This window comes from Leuresthes tenuis, unplaced genomic scaffold (assembly GCF_036924035.1).
Source record: "Leuresthes tenuis unplaced genomic scaffold, fLeuTen1.0.hap1 SCAF_20, whole genome shotgun sequence".
Classification (NCBI taxonomy): Eukaryota; Metazoa; Chordata; class Actinopteri; order Atheriniformes; family Atherinopsidae; genus Leuresthes; species Leuresthes tenuis.
In genome coordinates, this window is record NW_027325374.1 from 11,401,178 (window position 1) to 11,417,973 (window position 16,796).

The 16,796-nt window shown below is 41.2% G+C and overlaps 1 protein-coding gene across 2 annotated transcripts; it reads left to right on the plus strand.

The window, feature by feature from the left end:
• Nucleotides 1–288: 288 nt before the first annotated feature.
• On the plus strand, nt 289–16,771 carry LOC140277926 (ATP-citrate synthase). 2 transcript variants are annotated; one of them, XM_072372774.1, is made up of 30 exons: nt 289–434; nt 2,599–2,780; nt 3,012–3,134; nt 4,252–4,314; nt 4,568–4,758; nt 5,282–5,361; nt 5,513–5,643; nt 5,898–6,016; nt 6,261–6,397; nt 6,726–6,787; nt 7,347–7,464; nt 7,647–7,801; nt 8,389–8,482; nt 8,704–8,760; nt 9,340–9,369; nt 10,828–10,969; nt 11,397–11,565; nt 11,645–11,749; nt 11,884–12,080; nt 12,229–12,310; nt 12,395–12,505; nt 12,599–12,726; nt 12,810–12,903; nt 13,034–13,188; nt 13,277–13,427; nt 13,684–13,827; nt 14,024–14,137; nt 14,639–14,721; nt 15,190–15,266; nt 15,348–16,771. In XM_072372774.1, exons 2-30 carry the CDS (start codon nt 2,622–2,624, stop codon nt 15,440–15,442), a joined length of 3,366 nt encoding a protein of 1,121 aa, XP_072228875.1. In that variant the 5' UTR covers nt 289–434; nt 2,599–2,621; the 3' UTR covers nt 15,443–16,771. The 2 variants fall into 2 exon arrangements, with proteins under 2 accessions (XP_072228875.1, XP_072228874.1); XM_072372773.1 differs by lacking the exons at nt 8,704–8,760; nt 9,340–9,369.
• Nucleotides 16,772–16,796: the final 25 nt, after the last annotated feature.

The following is a 16,796-nucleotide window of genomic DNA, read 5'->3' on the forward strand; positions in this document are numbered from 1 at the left end:
TAGCTCTACCTAAACAGGCTAAAAAGTTCTGCTTATATCAATGTCAGAAAAAGCAGTAAGGTCTTGTTTTGTGGTGCTTTTGTTTTGTCTTTTTCCACTTTTACACAGTATAGATTTTAATACAGACAAAAACAAAGGCATTGAACCGTAATTTATATGTATTCTTTGGACAACAGATTTGATAATGAATCAATGTTCACACCGGTGCTCCGTTTATTATGGTCTGGGTGAAACTGGCGTAAACACGTGGTCGCGATTAAACCAATCAGGTGCGTGCAGCGTCGCCAGATTATGGTACGACAGGAGGAGAGTGAGGTGGCAAGAGGGACTGACGGAGACGCTCCGGTATAAGACAAATTGACTGTTAAGCTTTGTTATTTTGTGGCCAGGACACGAAGCCTTTATTCCAAGAAGGTGTTACGTTCTTTGACAAGGTAATAGTTGTCATTCAGTTACTTTGCAAACGCTAGCTATTCTTAGCGGTTATCTGGCGACTTTAGGCTACAGTAGTTAGCTAGCCAGATTGTAAAGACTTGGGTATGGATGAAATGAGATGCTCTGAGGTTTGAATGGAAAAACTGCAGCCACTGTCATCTTAACAGAGATAGAACAGACATAACTGTTGTATAGTTTTACTTTGCTGTCAGGCTTGGAAACAGCTCATCCGTAATGATTTAAGTGACTCATATTAGTCCCAAACGCAGGCTAACTTCAATGTATAACCCACCACAATCAACCTTCCTTCCTTTGGCAAGTTTATTAATTCACCTAAAGGAGTTTTAGCTACTTATTTCTCCTCTCTCTGACGGTGTTTCCTTATTTACCTATAGCTAGATTAGCTGTAGTTATTGTTAAACTTGCCTGACTAGCTTGTGTTGGCTACTAAGTCTGTGGAGTGGGTGTGGTGGTCGATACAGGAGGTTCATTCATAAACGGGTTGGTCTGACACATATGATGTGGCTAGCACGGAAGTTTGCAACAAGGAAGTGATGCTAATGCAAGCATGAGTTCATCAAACGGCAGCTATATGTTTGAAGTAGTGCCATTCTCCACCCGCCCTTAATGATCCCTGCGATTGTGCTGCCACCAAATCCAGCTGCCTTCACCTCAGGAGCCCGAACAGTGGCTTAAATTTCACGGCTAACTAGCTTCAAACAATAGACTGGACCCGTGGATTATGTCAGGACTGAACACTGGGTCATCTGTCTCTGAAAGCATGAGACGATAGCCTGCTTAGCTAAATCCTAGATACACTACAAGGTCAGTTATCACAGACATGTTATAGACCACTTGTCTGTGTGTAAGTGATGCAGCAGTTGGCTAAAACACTGCATTGCACTTTTAAACGCCGAAATAGAGCCACTATAAAAAGATATATCAGCAATACAGTGGCAGAGGAGATAAGATGGGTAAATGGTTAGTGCTGTATTGTTGATGTTGGAAGTGGTGTGAGGGTACTGGGCCAATTTGAGCTATAAAAGCAGCAGAGTGTCTTCTGTCTCATTAAATGAGAGGTGTTAAGTCAAAGGCAACATGAGGTATATGCATATTGTCATTTGTTTCAGCTGACGTGGACTGGTCTGAGCAGGTCTTGCAGCATACTTTGGGATAAACAGGAATGGCAAGTCAATCAGTGCAGCCTGTTGTCTATGTTGTTTATCTTCTTCTCCATCATGCCCTTATCGTGAGAGTCACTGCTAACTTTAAGGCTTTTGTTTATGTAAGATTATCTATTTTTTTTTTCTGAAGCAATGATCCGTGTGGCAGATAGTTAGATCTTGTCATTGGTCAAATATAACTGTTAAAGTCTAACTCATTATTTGGCCAGGTTAACTTGTAGGTTAACAGCCCTGGGCTCTTGTAAGTACAGGACTATAAAAGTACTAATAACAAGTTTTCTTTTCGGTTTAAAAAAAGACCGGGGGAAGTCTGTGTATCTCATTATTAATCAGGTATTAAACTGTTTTAGTATCTTAGTTTTAAAATTGATGATTGCTGGTCTAGTATAAAGGGCAGCCACCTTTGGAGATGTGAAGGACTTTGATACTGAGGAGGTGTAAATTCTAAACTTTTTGTGTGAGGAGATCCAGTTGAAAATTGGGGCTGAGTTAGACATCAGTTAATGATCCCTTACTTACTGCTTTAACAGTACCGTAAAAAAGCAGCTGTAATTCTGTTTAATCTATGTACTTTCCAGTGGCTATCTTTGTTAGCCAAAACAGAGATATGATTATTTCAGATGAATGAGGGCATTTATGCAGACTAACGGCAGAATGAGCAGGAAGCAACTTAATAGTGTTTTGCTACATTTTTTTTTGGCATCGCCCAAATGATCTAAGTTAATGCAGTTGTTCAGACAAGCTTATTTTCTAAGGTATGACCCATCTGTACATTTGTAAACATCTGGCATCTTTACCTGGTGCAGGACTGATTTGATATAACGGCTACATTCATTCACATCACTGTTTTCATGTCTTTTCCTCAGGGCTTCAGGGTAGAAGGTAGAATCGACTTGGCTGGTTGTTTCTCTCATGTGATCTATTAGTGAGTTCTATTAGTGACTTCCTAAATTTAACCATTGGTCTCTCTCTCCCAAAGGTCCTGTGCTGTACGTTGCTGTCATGTCTGCAAAAGCCATATCGGAGCAGACAGGGAAGGAGTTTTTGTACAAGTACATCTGCGCATCAACGGCTGTGCAGAACCGCTTCCACTATGCTAGTGTAACAGTGGAGACTGACTGGGACCGCCTCACACAGGAGCACCCATGGCTACTGACAGAGGTAAGACCGAAGCTACAAATTTCATTATAACCTCAAAAGCCTTCTACTTTCCTCTCCTCGTTTTTGTCTCGCTGAATCTCAGCAGGACGTTATGCCGTTACAGTTACATGTGACTTTGTGTGTGAGCGCGAGCGTGTGTGTAGATGCATTTCGTGATCTGGTCTCAGTTAGGTTTGTTACACTAGTGTTTATTCACTACTATCTGCCTTGTGTTTCTTGCTCCTTGCACAGCGGCTGGTGGTGAAGCCAGATCAACTGATCAAGCGACGTGGGAAGCTCGGGCTGGTTGGCATCAACTTGGACCTGCAGGGCGTCAAGGAATGGCTCAAATCACGCATTATGAAAGAGACCACTGTGAGTTGGCTGTACCCTCTCTGCCTTTGCATGATGACACAGAATGACCTGTTACTAACTTTTCAGGGACAATAGATTTGGGGGATTGAGGCTGCATTGCACACAAACATGGCTAAATGAAGTTGATCATTTTTGTGATAGCTGTGGTTAATTTTACCATCTCAACCAGAGATGGATGTGATGAGCCAGCACAGTGGTGCCTTCAAGAAAACTTGGTTCCTAGTTTTATTGTGAGATTTTCTTTTGCTTTCATTTGTGTTCCTGAATACGTGCAACCTTATTTAACTGCAGCCCTTAAAGTAGTTAATGTTTACTGACTATTTAGCTGTTTTGCCATCGAGATGAAAATGTTATCTCTGAAGAACAGCAATTGTGGCATTCATCTCCTGTAAACATGATTTAATTTCTTCAGAATTGAGTCAGAGATGAGGTCCAAGCAAACACTGCTGTCGTGGAAACTGGCTAATAATCATGCTGTCCTTTGTGTCAGTTGGCTCTTTATCTTTGGATTTAATTTAATTTCTTTACCTTTATTATCCTCATAAAGCAAACTGGGTCAAGTGGCTTTTGACTGAATATATGTGTGCAATAGAAGTGCACAAATAAGACTTTGTTGTATATTGCCTGTGAATTGTGAACCTTTTAGAATGAAAGGTTGTTTTTTTTTTTTTAAAAAACTCTGCTATCGGCTCACAAATGACAAGAGGAATGCAGTCAAATAGCGTGACTCCAGTAGGAAATCACATGAGTGCCACATTGTGTTTCATGCAGCTTATGAATAGAACGTGAGCTCCATTAGTCCGCAGTATATATGTGTTCTGTGTGGGACCATGTTGTGCAATACCAGAGGCCTCAAGGCTCATGTTTAGATCTGCCAGGTCAGAAGGTGGTCTATTCCGGTCCACTGTAAATGCAGCCCTGCTGAACTGTACTTCAAACAGGCAGTCACCATGCTTCCAGCAAACACAGAAGACTTTCTTGTGTTTTTACTATGTAGAAATATTCTATTTTTGCAGAATATTTCAGGAATACATTCAGACGTTCCTTTCCTTTCTGCTGGTATGACTAGAATAAAGTAACAGGACTGTTTTGTGACCATAATGCTTGTCTTGACTAGGTGGGAAAGGCGAAAGGTGTGCTGAAGAACTTCCTCATTGAGCCCTTTGTTCCACACGCACAGGTAACGGATGCCCTTTACTTTGAAAGCCAAGTCGTGTTTATTTGAGTAGCCTCTGATCATAGATAAGTGTATAACAGACACACCTTTAAAGCAAATGTGTTGGCAGGATGATGTAGGTCAGTGTAATTATTTGATTTCCTTATTTTTCCTCAGGCTGTTTTACTTTGTGTGTCACGCCCTGTGCAAAGAAATGTGTAAAAATGGGTCTGTGTGTCCGTCCATCTGATGTCAGTCCTTATCTACTCACTCGCAGGAGGAAGAGTTTTATGTGTGCATTTACGCCACGCGTGAGGGCGACCACGTGCTCTTCCACCACGAGGGAGGAGTGGAGGTCGGTGACGTGGACGCCAAGGCCCAGCGGCTGATGGTGGCGGTGGATGACGAGCTCAGTGAGGGCCAAGTCGCCGAGCAGCTCCTCGAACATGTTCCTGACGACAAGAAAGAGTATGGACGTGTCATTTTTGAAGGAAACGGTTTGACATAGATGGCTGAAAATGAGAGTCTCAGCGCTGCTAAATCATTTTGTTCAAAAGCTCAAGTTTTCAAGCACTCCCATATCAGAGAGACGTGTGACTAATTAGCTACTGCAAACACAAATAGAAAAAGGCTCTCAACCTTCAGAAGAGTTTTTGTGTCCTTCTGTTTTGACCTTCACTGATGTCTATTTTCCCTCTTTCCCAAATAACATTCCCTTTATACCACAAACATTTCGACCTTCGTTAAGCAGAATCTCTTATTTTTGTGGCTAGTTCAGCTAATTCTGCTACATGCTACACTGTGTTCTGTGAGTTTCAGTGACAGCATTCATCATAATTGTTTGGCAATAAAATATGTTTTTACTGTACACTTACTGTGTATTGTATACAAGAGCAATTGGTGTACTCTTTTGTTTTTCACTTCTAGTAACGCTTTCAGTCATTTTCCAGTCTATTGTTGATTTTGATCTACTATTTTTCCTTCTCCTTAGGGTACTGGCCAGTTTTATAGTGGGACTGTTCAAATTATACGAGGACCTCTACTTCACCTATCTTGAGATCAACCCTTTAGGTAAAACTCTGTTCAACCGTACACTCGGCTCATTAGGATTCACAGACGCAGCTTAATAATTGAACCAGTGCGGTTTAATTATTTACTTCTGGGAACATGGTTCTGCTTTCTCACGCAAATGAATAAGTTGTGTTTTTGTTGTCTTAACCAGTCATGACCCAAGATGGAGTGTATATCCTCGACATGGCAGCCAAGATTGATGCCACAGCTGATTTCATCTGCAAGGCTAAATGGGGCAATGTGGAGTTTCCTCCACCCTTTGGCAGAGAAGCATATCCAGAGGTGAGTTCTGAGGAACAACAGAGCAGTTTTTTTGTGTGACAGTAAGATCATTTGTATGAAGTTCTCGCCTGTTTTGTGATTAAATTGTTTTAATTACCTAAAGTGGTACATAAGTATGAGCACAGGTAAAGTGATGTGCTAATGGGTTAATTGAAGGTATCCATGCTGAGTGCCATGAGGAATGTGTTTACTTATTGGAACCATCGTCTTCATCCCTGGCCGTGTCTACTCCATTTTATTTTTGCCACTTTTAGGAGGCCTACATTGCAGATCTGGATGCAAAGAGCGGTGCCAGTCTGAAGCTGACCCTGCTGAACCCCAGAGGAAGGATCTGGACCATGGTGGCCGGAGGAGGGGCTTCAGTGGTCTACAGGTGGTTCATTAAGTTGTTTTTCTTTGTTCATATTTAGTTGACGAAAACCATTTACCATGTTATGGTTGATCAAAGTCAGGCTTTTTTTATTAGAAAAATTCACACAGGCCTTCATGGCAGCCACTGATAAAAGTGTTTTTACGTGAATTGAAATCCGTGTTGCTCCACACGTTTTCGGTTGATTAAAACTGAACGGATTAGACTAAATCGGCGCGCAGTATTTTAATGCCGACCTTTTCTTCAGCGACACCATCTGCGACCTGGGTGGGGTGGACGAGCTGGCCAACTACGGCGAGTACTCCGGTGCACCCAGCGAACAGCAGACCTACGACTACGCAAAAACCATCCTCTCGCTGATGACTCGGGAGAAACATCCTCAAGGTGAGCACTGAAAACACCTCATCAAAGCTTGTCTTCCCAAATAAGGTTAGAAAAAATAAAAGACTGGAGGGAGGAAGTGGAGACACAATAAAGGAAAATCTCCTTGACTGGAAGCTTCTTATGGGTTTGTGCAAATAGGTTTGTGTATAATTTATTTATTTATTTATTTATTTTGCAACTTGACTCCTTATTTCCTATTAGTGTTTCATTAAGCCATTATTCACATTCATGTGGAATTTGCCAGTAATACATTTCATGGCTTTTACCAGATGGCGTGTCTGTGTAGTCAGATTTCATATCATCAACTTGTTTTTTTTTCCCGTTGCAGGGAAAGTGTTGATCATCGGAGGAAGTATTGCAAACTTCACCAATGTAGCAGCCACATTTAAGGTGATACATGCTAATGTGTTTGTCTTAAACACTGAATGGACTAGATTATGTTAACTTCAGATGTCATTTGGAATGTTTCTCCGTGTGATTTCTTAGAATTTTTCCCCAAAAACTATATTAAGAATGATTGGAAGAAAGTAGTCTCAGTTTTTTTTGGTTTTTTTTTTTGCACGTTTCAGAATAGCAGAAATGTCATAGCTTCATTTATTTCCTACTTCCACATAATATTTTTAAAGTGTCATCAGTTGCTATCATGCACCTCGGGTTTTCAAATTAAACTAAAGTACTGAAAGGCACATTTCTGAGTAGAGAACATGAACTCTGCAGCTCGCTGGAACAGTCAACTCAGAAAAATGTGGAAGACGTTACACACGTTAGAACACAAAGCTATGAAATGGACTTTAGTTCCAGCAAGATTTAGGTTTTCATCGTTATGTAAGAATGCATTGAACAGGCTTAACAAAAACTACTGTGGCAGTGCTTGTGTCTCTGAGACTCTTTTACTGGCTGATCTAACTTTGGAGCATCACAAAGCTGAGCTGACTGTCTTTCTTCTCAGGGTATTGTCCGGGCCATTAGAGATTACCAAGGTCCTCTAAAGGAGCATGAGGTCTCCATATTTGTGCGACGCGGCGGGCCCAATTATCAAGAAGGCCTGAGAGTGATGGGGGAAGTAGGTGAGTGAGGTCCTCACTCATGAAACAAAGACGTGGTCTTGTGACTTTCAAATTTCCAAACTAAAATAACAGACAACTGCAATACTTTTGTTGTTTGTAGGAAATGAAATGGTGATTGTTTTTCATGAGTTCTGTTTGTGTGTATGTTCTTCAACAATGGTTGTGTTTTTTGCTCTTTAAAGGGAAGACCACAGGTATTCCTATTCATGTGTTTGGAACTGAAACTCATATGACGGCCATAGTTGGGATGGCTCTGGGCCACCGGCCGATCCCTAACCTGCCTCCAATGGACGCTCATACCGCCAACTTCCTCCTCAATGCGAGCAGCAGCACAGTGGTACTTTCATTTTGTCCTCACTCCAAGCTGCGAACAGTAACCATAGGATAGTCCGTGTGTCATTATATACTCCTTTGAACAAATGAATGTTGTATAGTTGAGACGTGCCTTACGGCATACTTACATGAATAGTTGAATAGTGAAAAGTCCTGATGTTGAAATCTGTTTTGCAACACATGGTTCAACTATATGCAAATTCATATATGTCAAAAGAGTAGTTGTGTGTTAAGTGTTTGCTTACTTGTGATACATTTCACTTATGCATGTTTAAACGCGGTTTAAGCTTTGACACTTCTGGACTTTGAAACTTGTGAAGTGTTGCCTTTTTTTCATGTACTATATTAGGCCTTTACTGTGCCAGCTCATGTTGTTTTATGGCTCTGGCAGACATTTAGGTTTTCTTTTAATATGGAACCACATGTGATTTGAAATTCAGATTTAAAATTGAACAAACGTGCTGTGTGTTTACTCAAAAAACGTGAAACTGTCGGTGCATTAGAGAGGAATCTGTGCCACTCCTCCCTTTGAAGCTTCTGTTTGGCTCTGAATGTCATAGATCTGTTTCTTATCTCTCTGTTCTCTGCCAGACTCCGGCTGCAACAAGAACCGCTTCATTCTCCGAAGCCAAGACAAATAATGACGTCTGTCCTGCAAAAAAGTCTAAAGCAGGTCTTCCTGCAGGTAATTAACACAGATGCGGTCTCTTCTGAGCTGCTTCTTATTATCTAGTCATCCATATTTACTCACACACTTCTGCTTTTTCATTTCTCTTGCCCTCGCTTCTTGCATTTTATCCTCCTCTTAAATGCCTTCACTTCATTTCAATCCTCCACCACATTTTCCCTTTTTCGGGGCACAATCCGCCTGCTCACTTGCATCTCTTTCATGCTTGTTTCTCTAAGACTCTCTTCATTCTATACTGTGGCCTCTGAAGAATGTGGTCACAGGCGATTGGATAGGTAAGTGATAGGTGTGCCGTGCTCACATTGCACTCGGCTTCCTAAGTACTCTTAATTGGTTTGCCCCTCTTCCTGTTTAACCCTCACCCTTCCATTCTTGAAAATAAGGAGTGTATTTGGGTGTATAACACCTACATATTTGCATTCTTTAAGGTACACTACCTTCTTCTTTTTGGATGTTTGAACTCTGTTTTTAGATCAGACGGCTAAATGCAAAAACTTCAAAGATGTGCTGTCTTTACTGAGTTGTGTGTTGCTGTGTAGGAGTAGTGTTGATTGCAGTGCTAGTCTAAAGTTCAGTGCAGGCTCTGCGACATGAGAATTGAATTGTGACCTGATTAAACCTTTTAGATTGCTCTTCACAGCGGCATAGTAAAGGCATGCTCTGTAGCAGCCGAGCTTCGCATGCTCTTTCCTCTGCTGTGCTGTACATGGTGTGTTTTCAGAAATGGCACAAAATTGGCACAATTCATTTTAGTGTGTTCAGTGAATATGCAGTGAAGTTGGACTCATTTCTTTTTCTTTTGTTTTTTTGTGCACATTTGATCATAATTTGCGTTCCATCCTGTGATGTCACAGAAGCTCAAGCTTCCTCAGGCTGCAGCGGAGGTATGGAAGGGTGTGAAACATCTGTGCTCCTGCCCACTCCGCCCTCTGTCCACTTCCGTCTGCCCTCCCCGTTTTTGTTTATCCGCAGTCTGTCTCACTTTTTCCCTTCTAATGATGTCTTACTCACCCTTTGGGGAGCCGTTTGTTGCAGAACAGACTTTCAATCTGACAATACTGAATGTTTGCATTTTTTAACATCTTCAGGATTGTAGAAGCGAGATTAAAGCAGAAGCTGAAATTGATTAGTTCTGTGCACAGTATTTACTTTCTGTGTGGGCAACGTCTTCCCAAAAACATTTATCTTCAATCTGACCTCTCTTTAAGACAAATGCATTAAAGTCGATTGTACCTTACATCGTCCTCTTGAAACAGAATTCTTATTGACACGTAATGTTTTCTTATAGTTTAGATTATTATTATTTTTGCTTGGTTGTGCTGCTGGGTTTATGTGATGTGTGGTGTTTGAACCTTTGCTAAAATGCACTAATTTACTTACCGTGTTATTTAAATAAATTGCTTTATATTTCCCATTTGAAAAGTGAGAAAACTCAGCATTTCCTGAAAACCTGCTGCAGAGAGCCTTTTGCAAAACAGGTTACATTTTAAGCATTGTAACCAGGACAGGAAATTGCTACAACACACACATAAGAGGTGAAGAGGTAACCAACAGAGTTACAGGTGTGACACAAAGTTGACATCAGGCTACAGGGGATGAATACCAAGTGGACAAGACCACCAAAATATATGAAGGAGAATGTTAAAGTAGCCACCATTCAAAGATTAAGAATAAAGCAACATAACATTGTAACGAAAGGGGAAATTTAAAGTCTAAAATGACCCTAACCCATAGAACTATCATAAGATGGTGTATACTTCAGAGCAAGTTTTGTGATAAGGAGAGTCTTGCATCCAGTTGGTGCAGGGAAATGTGTTGCCTAGCTTTGAGTGATTTCTCTGTCTCAGCAAATGAAACAGGAGCTGTGAGAATTGTCTAGTTCCCAAGCTAACTCAGCATTTCCCCTCCAAGGACATGACGCCGCTGGTTGAGTTTTTAGAGATAATGCTGCTCCACTGGTGCCGTGTAGAGTGGGGAGAGAGCCATTACATTCCAACTAAATAATAATACAAAATAACTGACAAAGGGACGGGATTGCAGTTGCAAGTATGTGATGTGTAGCACTGAATTCTCTTTAACGAGTACTCATCAGCTTAAAAGGATGTCTGGAAAAGCATCTTATTTGCCCAATTACATTGGGTGTATCACACGAATGTCATAATTCTGTGTGAACTAGGAGTTGTGTGAGTTTGTCTTCCTCCTCCATCTCTGCCCTCAGACTGAGTTCTTCCGCTCTCTGCTTGTTTGTGCAGTTCTCCTCGCAACTCCCAATGTCATTTGGTTTTATTTCGTCTTCTGGTGTTGACCAGAGTTCTTCTCTGTCTGCCTTTTCACCCTCACAGCCAAAGCAACCACACTGTTCAGCAAACACACCAAGACCATCGTCTGGGGCATGCAGACACGTGCTGTGCAGGGCATGATGGATTTTGACTACGTTTGCTCCCGAGATGAACCTTCTGTGGCTGCCATGGTGTACCCCTTCACGTAGGTTAACCAATGTGGTATCATTGAAGAGCTGGTGCTCCAGTGATTTAACTGTCATGGAACGGGTTTACTGCAGGGACCACAGGGTTGTACATTGGGGAAAATCCTTTGTTTCTCACAATGTAGGATGTTTTAGGAAAAGCAAATCCGCTATGATCAGCTCTTTGTGGCAGTTTTGAGCTGTAGAGTTCTTCTTTTGAAATATGTTTTATATAAATTGGACTAATAGCACCGTCTTTGACGTGACGTACTCTACTGTTTTTAGGTTAACTCATTTCCTGTTTTTTAGTTTTTTTTAAAAAGAAAAAAAGAAAATACTATTGAAACACTGCTTTTCTCGCACCTTTATTATGCAATTACTGCAGCTATTAGCTACAGAATAGTATCACTTTCCATACCATGCTTCTTTACATCCTGTGTTGCTTAGTGGAGATCACAAGCAGAAGTTCTATTGGGGCCACAAAGAGATCCTGCTGCCGGTTTATAAGAACATGGCCGATGCCATGAAGAAACACGCCGACGTGGACGTCCTGATCAGCTTTGCATCGCTGCGCTCGGCCTTCGACAGCACAGTGGAAGCCATGCAGTATCCACAGGTACTAAAAGAAGCTGTACACAAACTGCTGACATTCCAGCAAACCTGCATGGGTCTGACATGTTTGATTATGTTTTCAGATTCACACCATCGCCATCATTGCTGAGGGCATCCCTGAAGCTCAGACCAGGAAGATGATCAAGATGGCTGATAAGAAAGGGGTCACTATCATTGGCCCTGCCACGGTATGGAGCTTCATGACACAAAACGTACCCGTTGACAAACGGGCACTGTACAACTGGCCACTGTCTCTTAAAATGTACAGTTGGGTTTAGCTGTCAGCATATGACTCAGTGTAATTCTTAACCCTGTCCACCAGGTCGGCGGCATCAAGCCGGGTTGTTTTAAGATCGGAAACACAGGTGGCATGCTGGACAACATCCTGGCCTCCAAACTTTATCGTCCTGGAAGCGTGGCCTATGTGTCACGCTCTGGAGGCATGTCGAATGAGCTGAACAACATCATCTCACGTACAACAGATGGCGTCTATGAGGGTGTGGCCATTGGTGGAGACAGGTACTGGGAACTATTCTTAAATTATTTCTTATGTAGTCCTACTGAAATCTGTTTTTAAACAGCATTTTGGATTATATTATTGCTCTATGGACACAATTTTTAAGTTTTGACATTTTCTTGCTTTTTTTTTTTTTTTTTTTTTGTCCAGATATCCAGGTTCTACATTCATGGATCATGTCCTGCGTTACCAGGACACTCCGGGGATTAAGATGATAGTGGTGCTGGGAGAGGTGGGAGTCACTCCAGAAATGCTTCCATATTTCATATCTGTGACAAGCAGTCTCTCATTTTTTTCCTCTTTCTCCGACATCCAGATTGGAGGCACAGATGAGTACAAAATCTGCCAAGGCATCGCAGAAGACAGAATCACCAAACCTGTGGTGTGCTGGTGTATCGGTACCTGCGCCACCATGTTTGCTTCAGAGGTTTGTTGTCTGTATTGAGAAAATGAACTGTGTGGATTTTGTTGCTGTCCTTACCTGGCTTTTATGCTCAACGTTTAATGCTGCCATCTTCAGGTTCAGTTTGGCCATGCTGGAGCCTGTGCCAACCAGGCCTCAGAGACGGCTGTGGCCAAGAACCAGGCTCTGAGGGACGCTGGAGCTTATGTACCAAAGAGCTTTGATGAGCTGGGGGATGTCATCAGGTGGGAAATTATCATAAGACACAGTTTGTCATTGAATTGGTTCAGGACTTTTCATTGATTATTGGGTAAATATGATTAAACAGGACTGTTTATGATGAACTGGTGGCCAATGGTACCATCGTTCCTGCCCAGGAGGTGCCTCCACCCACTGTACCGATGGATTATTCTTGGGCGAGGGTAAGAACCATATCATTTTATATTATTGTAGAAAGCTACAAATTACCAAAAATTGCATTTTATGCCTACCATTTAGTTACTGATAAGCGACGTTGGACATTTTTTTTCATCCCTGTGGAACTTTTTCCAGGAGTTAGGTCTGATTCGTAAGCCAGCCTCATTCATGACGAGCATCTGCGACGAGCGGGGCCAGGAGCTTATCTACGCTGGCATGCCCATCACAGAGGTCTTTAAAGAGGAAATGGGTTTAGGAGGAGTGCTGGGCTTGCTGTGGTTCCAGCGCAGGTTAGTTTGACATCAAATTCTTAGAGAAAGAACTCTTGGCAGCTGGACTTTATTTCAGTGGAATAAGTTCTGCTGCCCTTCTGTTTAGGTTGCCGCGGTACGCCTGCCAGTTCATTGAGATGTGCTTGATGGTGACCGCTGATCACGGACCTGCCGTTTCTGGCGCTCACAACACAATCGTCTGTGCTCGTGCTGGCAAAGACCTCATCTCAAGCCTCACCTCTGGCCTGCTCACCATCGTCAGTACTGCTCACATATAGAACAACTCTTAGCTATCATCAGTAGCAAAGATGATTGATTTAATGATAACTTAGATGACTTTTTTTTATATTAACACATTGAAGGCTGGATATGGTGTTGTTTAATATCTGTAATGTATTTTCTCTTTCTGTCTTTTGCTAGCTGGGGCTTATTATTCTCTTTTATTTGTGTATAAATTGCTAAAATTGACCAAATTTATTCTGTACTGAAACCATATTTATTTCTGAACTCCAGGGGGATCGTTTTGGAGGCGCTCTTGATGCCGCAGCAAAGCAGTTCAGCAAAGCCTTTGACAGTGGCATGCTGCCCATGGAGTTTGTCAACAAGATGAAGAAGGATGGCAAGCTGATCATGGGCATTGGACACAGGGTCAAATCAGTAAGCAGCACTCAGTTTTTCACAAAATCTTGAATTAGCCCAATCCCCAAAAGATTTGCCATTTCTTTAGAGTTGATATTGTGAATATTTCGCAAAAAAATACCTTTTTTTTCTTTTTTTCTTTTTTAGACCAATTTAATACCAGATTGAATTATGTCACAAAGTCGGTGTGAAAAACAATTTGTTTGCTTTTCAGATCAACAATCCAGATATGCGGGTGCAGATTCTGAAAGACTTTGTCAAGCAGCACTTCCCCTCCACCCAGCTACTAGACTACGCCCTAGACGTGGAGAAGATCACCACCTCCAAGGTATCAGTCATTTGAAGAGCCCTAAAGCCGAAAAATTACGTTCACAAATCACATCACAGCCCTATTAGAATTAAATGTGACTATTTGTTGCCATCACATTTGCAAGTTTAATCACAGTAATTATATGTTTGAGGAGAACAGAGGACTAATTCAGGAATGGATTTTCAACATCAAATCATTTGTCTTACTGCATTTAAAGTTTTTGAACTACAAACTTTCTGCTACCCGTTTATACTAACTCTGACACTTTGTTTGACACTAAAAGGTCAAATAAAGAAGATCTTTGAAAATTAGAGGACACATTATCAGAGAAAGAAGCAGTCGGGACCAAATGAACATGGATTCAAATGTTTCAGTATTTAGGGGTTTTATGACCTTCTCCTGACTCTGAGCTGTATTCAACAGTATTTGGCATCCCTGCCTTTTAAAACCGTAAGAAGATGTTATTTTTTTGTTTTTCCCACTTGCATGCAACTTAATTTTCAACATCTTACTTTTTAGAAACCTAACCTGATCCTCAATGTGGACGGTTTTATTGGGGTTGCCTTTGTGGACCTGCTTAGAACATGTGGAGGCTTCACACGGTAAGAAAATAAGACAAACAGGGCTTTGGAATCGTTTATGTTATGTTCAAGTTGTTTAAAGCCATACGTTCTATCACACATGCCAGCACTTTAGGAAATACTGGCTCCTTCTTGAGAAGCCAATACTATAACTTTGTTTGTCCCTTTGTAAATTGAAGCAGTTGTAGTAGCTGTAGATGGTTTTGAAACTCTGTCTCTGACATTGACCCGGTGTATAAACATTCAGTACAGGTTTTCTAACATACTAAGCTCTTTTACCACTGGTCACGATGGCTTTAATTTATTTTTTCAGACTAATACATTATGGTTTATTCCGAAACTGAATCCTGACCACGTTAACCAAATGTATTTTTCATAAGACACACTTTGGAGAATTCAGATCCTTGGATGTGCTGTCTGCATTGTAGCGCTGCATGGAGAGCACACTGTGCGGTATTGTTTCTCACATGAATGTTTAACTGTTTCCAGAGATGAGGCTGACGAGTTTGTGGAAATCGGTGCACTGAATGGGATCTTTGTCCTCGGCCGTAGTATGGGTTTTATTGGTGAGTCCCCTTCAGACGCAGACAAGACTCTAACTGTCCAAGTATCGTAACACGACTTATAACTCGTCTCCGCTCTATTAGGGCATTACCTGGACCAGAAGAGGCTGAAACAGGGTCTGTACCGCCACCCATGGGATGACATCTCCTATGTGCTTCCTGAACACATGTCCATGTAAACCATACATCGCAGAGTGACTCTCATCCCTGGATGAGACTGTTTGGCAGCATTATCTCACTTAACATACACGTACTGTCCAGTTGCAACTGCAGCAGCTGGAGAGAAAAGCGGGTACGGTTTTTCTGGAAAGTTGAAGCGCATGCTGATTGAGGGAATGGGCATACATTTTCAGTCTAGATTTTATGGAAGAAAAAGGGGAAGTATATTTTTAGATTTAGTTTTTGACAAATTATTTAAAACATTTAGAGATGTAATTTATTCAGTTTTGAATAAATAGCCAAACCAATGCAAATTACAGCAACTGCAGGAACTGAGTTGACACATGAACGCAAATAAAGATGCAGATAAATCTGTTTTGCATAGTTGGCACAAGAGAAGGATTCATTTAGTATTTCTATCCAGACTGCTGCATTACAGAGTCTGGATGGTTAATCTGCATGAACTGCTGCTATTGTGAAATCTGCTCAAGCTCAGCAATACAGTAAAAAGTCTTTTTTTATATACTACTTACCTACTTATATTAACCATGATTTACAGTAATCAGCATTTGTCTGCTCAAGGCCCCATGAAAGCATTCTTAAGCGAGCTTTCTGGCTTTTTGAGCTCTGCACCATAGTTTAAACACCGGATTTTCCTCCCACTCAGAAAGATCTGACATCAGTGTGAAACCAAAGGTACATTTGGCAACTGTTTTTGTTAGAACAGCACAGTCTAGTGGTAGATATTCTTTGTGTTATGAAAGGGAGGCATCATTATGGAATAAAAATAATTAAACATGTAAAGGCTTCAGTGTTACCCCACCTTTGCCTTTTCTGGAACAACTATGGTTGCACATGAATGGTACTAAAGAATTTCATCAGCCACTGTAAGTTACATGCCGTTTTGAGTTGTTCCGAGTCTTTTCTCGCCAAGTTTGAGCTTAATTACGATACTTGTTTTGGTGTTCTGAATAACTGTGTGACAAAACGGGAAGATGTAGAAGCATCCAAAGTGGGGTGAGGGGGTGGGGTGAAGAAAATGCTTCATGAATGAGCCCTGTGAGTCTTTAGGGCATCTTTTGGCGAGGGACCATGAAAGCAGGTTTGCTTTACCCGGGAAATTATTGCACATAAACCAGATGTTGGTTATGTTTTAAAAAAAAAAAAAAAAAGTTGTCCAACTTTCACCAAAAACTTGAGTCCAGCTCACAACATTTTGTTACTGCTCACTGTAATTCCTGCTGTGTTTTGGTCTTTGTTTTTGCCATTTTTCTTTTTATTTAACTGTGAAAAATGCTCTTTGTTTTGTTTTTTTGTAATAAGTTGTCATAGTGGTAAGATAATAAAAACCTTACTTCACTTTTCATTTTTGGC